Source organism: Gobius niger (genome assembly GCF_951799975.1).
Source record: "Gobius niger genome assembly, contig: SCAFFOLD_55, whole genome shotgun sequence".
Taxonomy (NCBI): Eukaryota; Metazoa; Chordata; class Actinopteri; order Gobiiformes; family Gobiidae; genus Gobius; species Gobius niger.
Window position 1 is genome coordinate 181627 of NW_027639266.1, and position 5700 is coordinate 187326.

General features: G+C 44.4%; 1 protein-coding gene across 1 annotated transcript; it reads right to left on the reverse strand.

Moving 5' to 3' along the window:
- LOC306982660 (uncharacterized protein) lies at positions 1–5700 on the reverse strand (the record flags this gene model as incomplete). Its single annotated transcript, XM_079583131.1, has 8 exons — positions 1–348; positions 421–502; positions 1219–1397; positions 1571–1688; positions 2212–2370; positions 2472–2813; positions 4993–5233; positions 5446–5700. 8 exons carry the CDS (start codon positions 5698–5700, stop codon positions 225–227), a joined length of 1500 nt encoding a protein of 499 aa, XP_079439257.1. The 3' UTR covers positions 1–224.

Consider the following 5700-nt stretch of genomic DNA (forward strand, 5'->3'; position numbering starts at 1 on the left):
AAAAAAGGAAACTAATTAAGGATTTCAGACACATGCAGTGACTCCCACCACCAGGAGGATTCAAAGGATCAGAATGTTTAGATTATTGAGATTATGGACTTGTTTTCACAGGAGCGACACGGCACAGTCTGGGTTTAGTCCAGACTCAGTGATGCCTTTAAGTTCCTGAAGGCGTGTAAAGACCTGACCCGTGCCGCTCCGTGTAAACATGTTTGACCCGGGGATTATCTGCAGTACAGGCGGTTGACCCGTATGATGTCCCACCGGCTCATCCTCTTGGCTCTTCCGAAAGTCACGTTACGGCGACGAGCCACCAGAGTGGGTCTGCCGTTCTTGGAGAAGCTCGTCCTGAAAAACCCCAGAGGACACGTCAGACCCGGGAACACGAACCCGTGACTGACAGGCTGTGACAGTGTTTACCTTCTGTAGTGCATGACAGAGCTGTAGTCGTACGGAGTCCCCAGGTTCCGAGTGCAGATCTTCCTGAAGTTATGGACGTACTCTGAAACACACACAGACTTTAGGACCTTCTCCAGATCAGGAGGATCTTCTACTTCATACAGATGGGATTATACAAAGACTGGTCGGGATTGTACAGTTGTAGTACTTTGAAGAAGTAGTAGTATCTGAATGGAGCAGCGACACAACAGCCACAAAACTGTTTTGTTTTGTCTGAGACTGTTTTTATGTTCAGTGCATCAAAGATGAGTTTCTTCCTTCCGTAGTAGCAGTAAGTCAGACCTGTTGGCCTCAGGGCTGCCCTTTGTCACCAGTTCTGTTCATTACATTAAAAACAGATTTCTAGGCACAGCCAGAGGCTGCAGAGAGGATACAGGGTCATCTCTGTTTGCAGATGCTTGTTTTGCTCGCTAGTATTAGCAGTAGTATTAGCAGTAGTATAAGCAATAGGAGTATTAGCAGTAGCATTAGCAGTAGCATTAGCAGTAGCATTAGCAGTAGTATAAGCAATAGGAGTATTAGCAGTAGTATTAGCAGTAGTAGCAGTAGCATTAGCAGTAGCAGTAGTATTGGCAGTAGCATTAGCAGTAGCATTAGCAGTAGTATTAGCAGTAGTATTAGCAGTAGTAGTATTAGCAGTAGTATTAGCAGTAGTATTAGCAGTAGTATTAGCAGTAGTAGTATTAGCAGTAGTATTAGCAGTAGCAGTAGTATTAGCAGTAGCATTAGCAGTAGAATTAGCAGTAGTATTGGAAGTACTTCTTTTGATGTTGTTCCACAGGACTCGGACGTATTTGTCGCGGTCAGATCTCTTGTGCTCGTGGTGGAAGCCCAGCGCGTGCAGCAGCTCGTGTTGGATGATTCCCAGGTAAACACATCCGTTCTTGTTCAGAGAGAGCTTCTGTCGCCGTCCTCGCCGCCCGATGTACGACGAGCAGCTGCTCGAGAGAGTCAAAGACGCTCAGTCAGTCAGTTAGCAGAGTCATAATGATACGGGAAAGAAAAGAAGACTTTTAGTGGAGGCGCCGTCGCTGATCGATCAAAACACTTGATCCAATGGAAAGATGATTATTGATTACAGTAATAGTAATGTGACAGTAGTAGCTCATACCCCTTAGAGGAGTGGATGTACAGATAATCCCGTTGCCTGCAGCGGGGGACGAAGCGAATGCAGGTCCTCCTAGTGAAGGATCTGAAGGCTCGATGGATTCTCCTCCGCTGAGCAGACGCTGCAACACAACGTTACAACAACACTCTCAGAGTCAGGCACATTGCACTGCCATAATACACCGTCAGTATTTATGTATTTATTCCACTTTCAAAACCACTGCAGGTCGCACAAAACTGCTCTCAACAAAGCCCTGAAGAATCACTGCATGTGGAACCGAGTTCTCCAGCTGCTGGTTAGGTTTAGGGTGGGGATCAGATAAACTCACAGTGACAGTGTTTGGGTTTTTGATGCCCCTCTTTCGATTTAAGAGCAGAACTTTATCAAAACCAGGCTGGAGATGGACTGCTAATTTACAGCTTTATGAGCATAACCACGGGTCGTCTTTTCAGTCTTTGTCTTCGTGAGCGAAGACCTCGATTCAACAACAATGCAGTGATCAATTAATCGTGTCTCATCTTCTTCCTGATTAGTGATACTGTCGTACATTGGCCCATCCCCATGTGCTCTGTTTTCAGAATGGCTTCCTGAACTCGTGTGTGCCGTTATTGGAAGTATAAAGTCGTAGTCATAGAGTTACTCACAGTAGTGGTTGGCGATGACGTAAGGCACGTAGACTTTCCCGTTCCTCGATCGGCGCCACCTGCAGCCCCGTCTCGTGCAGGGGTCGGCGTTTCTCTTCCGCACATGGGACTTCGGGACCACCACGTCCCCGTCCTCGATCTCACTGCCCTCGTCCCCCACTGGAGCAACAACAACAGCAAAGCTCAGAAACTCTGTGACAACAACCGGCGGGGGTTTAGTTTGAGTATAACTGAGTTTAGTGATGGAGAAGTTTTCTGACCCAGGTTCTTGTTGACCATCTCCAGACGCTCAGACACGCTCAGAACATCCTCGTCCTCTTCCTCTGCAGAGGCGTCGTCCTCTGGGGGATCGTCGGTCTCCTCTGGGGGCTCGTCGGTCTCCTCTGGGGGCTCGTCGGTCTCCTCTGGGGGCTCGTCGGTGTCCTCTGGGGGCTCGTCGGTCTCCTCTGGGGGCTCGTCGGTCTCCTCTGGGGACTCGTCGGTCTCCTCTGGGGGCTCGTCGGTCTCCTCTGGGGGCTCGTCGGTGTCCTCTGGGGGCTCGTCGGTCTCCTCTGGGGGCTCTTCAGTAGCCCCTTCGTCCAGGTCCATATCTTCATCTGTGTCTGAGAAAATAAACAGTGGAACGTCTCTCAGAACTTTCTGCCGACTGCTTTAAAGTGGACGTCATAAGAAAAGATCGAACTTAATTAATCTCACACTGGAGGAATTCACTTAATACATCATAATTTAAGTCAAAGTAATTTCACTCAATCTAAGTAATTCACGAGCTTAAAAGCGATTGAAATCTCATGTTCCCCTGATCCAACTAAGAACCTTTGGGGATGGATGGCGAGGGAAACACAAGTGGACAGACAGTTCCAGACAGTAGACGCCCTTCAGGAGGACGTTATCACTTAGAGAAATGTTCCCACTCACCTCCTTAGTCGACGAAACCTCCAGTAAAACTTAAAGAACTGTGTGACTAAATCTTGACTAAAACCAAACTAAAATATCTAAGTTACCGAGGCTCTCATCCTCAGTAGTTGTATTAGCAGCACTCATGGATCTATTATATTAAACTGGATAAGACACTCCCCCTTCCCCGCGCGCCGGTCGGCGGACGGCCACTCGATGGTACTGCAGCAGCAAATTCCCATTGGGCCCAGAAAGGATTTTGGCCATAGAGCGGTCGTGCGAAAAAAAACTGTCCGTATTCGGCTGACAGGACGCCTACAATTTTCACAAAGGTCGGATTTAGTGTTGATTATAATCTACATTAACATCATGTACTTTTTTGCTTACTTTTTTTAGCTGCGGAGCTCGCTCTCGTCGCGCTGAGAATCATGGGCATGGGCAATAAACATCCAGGCTTCTTTGTGTTTTTTATTTGAAATGATAAAAGACCACTAATATGGCCATAACAATTAATAATATAAATTATACAAGCACATAATAGCCGTTAAAAGTAAAAGTTTCTCTGGGCCCAATGCACAAGGAGCTAACGCGGAAGTAAGAATTTTTTCTGGCTCGTTGCACCAATGATCACAGGTCATTGAAATCAACAGGCGGCCATATTGGAAGCCCGGGGCTTGGCAGCACTAGTATTAGCAGTAGTATTAGCAGGAGCATTAGCAGTAGTAGTATTAGCAATAGTAGTATTAGCAGTAGTATTAGCAGGAGCATTAGCAGTAGTATTAGCAGTAGTAGTATTAGCATTAGTATTAGCAGTAGTAGTATTAGCATTAGTATTAGCAGTAGTAGTATTAGCATTATTATTAGCAGTAGTAGTATTATCAGTAGTAGTATTAGCATTAGTATTATCAGTAGTAGTATTAGCATTAGTATTAGCAGTAGTAGTATTATCAGTAGTATTAGCATTAGTATTAGCATTAGTAGTATTAGCAGTAGTAGTATTAGCAGCAGTAGTAGTATTAGCATTATTATTAGCAGTAGTAGTATTATCAGTAGTAGTATTAGCATTAGTATTAGCATTAGTATTAGCATTAGTATTAGCAGTAATATTAGCATTAGTATTATCAGTAGTAGTATTAGCGGTAGTATTAGCATTAGTATTAGCAGCAGTAGTATTAGCAGCAGTAGTATTAGCAGTAGTAGTATTAGCATTAGTATTAGCAGTAGTATTAGCATTAGCATTAGTATTAGCATTAGTATTAGCAGTAGTATTAGCAGTAATATTAGCATTAGTATTGTCAGTAGTAGTATTAGCAGTAATATTAGCATTAGTAGTAGTATTAGCATTAGCATTAGTATTAGCATTAGTAGTAGCAGTAGTATTATCAGTAGTAGTATTAGCAGTAATATTAGCATTAGTATTATCAGTAGTAGTATTATCAGTAGTAGTAGCAGTAATATTAGCATTAGTATTATCAGTAGTATTAGCATTAGTATTAGCAGTAGTAGTATTAGCGGTAGTATTAGCATCAGTATTAGCAGTAGTAGTATTAGCATTAGTATTAGCAGTAGTAGTATTAGCATTAGTATTAGCAGTAGCATTAGCAGTAGTAGCATTAGCAGTAGTATTAGCAGTAGTATTAGCATTAGTATTAGCATCAGTATTAGCAGTATTAGTATTAGCAGTATTAGTATTAGCAGTAGTAGTAGCAGTAGTATTAACAGTAGTATTAGCATTAGCAGTAGAATTAGCATTAGTATTAGAAGTAGCATTAGCAGTAGTAGTATTAGCATTAGCATTAGTAGTATTAGCATTAGTAGTAGCAGTAGTAGTATTAGCAGTAGTATTAGCAGTAGTAGTAGTAGTAAAACCAAACTAAAATATCTTACCGATGCTCTCATCCTGATCAGGGTCCGGGTCCTGCGTTGGGTCCAGGTGCGTGTCTTGGTCCAGGTCCGGGTCCTGTTTTAGGCCCAGGTGCGTGTCTTGGTCCGGGTCCTGTTTTAGGTGCGTGTCTTGATCCGGGTCTGGGTCCTGTTTCAGGTGCGTGTCTTGGTCCAGACTGAGGTCGACTTGTTTCTTGACTTGTTTCTCTGATGCTTTTCCGGCGTCAGTTCCATTTCCCAAATCCTGCACAAGAACAACACTTTAGACACGACATTTATAACCAGGGCTGGGCTTTTTTTCCCTGATACCTGTACATTAACGGAAGCAGGATTTTGTTTTCGGTTCCTTTTGATGCTTTAAGTTTTCCGAAACCAGCAGAACCTAAACCTAAAACCCCCTGTTGTCGTTTAAAGGTGCCCAGCCCTATTCAAAAACCGGGATCAGAGAAAACTCACCGCAGAGACGCTCCAAACGGAGACCGAGAGCAGGACGACGACTCCCAGAATGCACTTCAGCAACGCCATGGCAACACCGGCTGTAACAGGGACCGCCGTCAGGACATGTGTTATACAGGTGAGGCTGCGGTGCTTCCTTACCTGTCTGCGCCGCTGCAGTGATGCCGACCTCACCGACTCGCTCCTCTTTAAACCGAACTGCCGGACCTCCACATCCGTGTACTGCATGTACTGCGTGTACTGCGCGTACTCCAT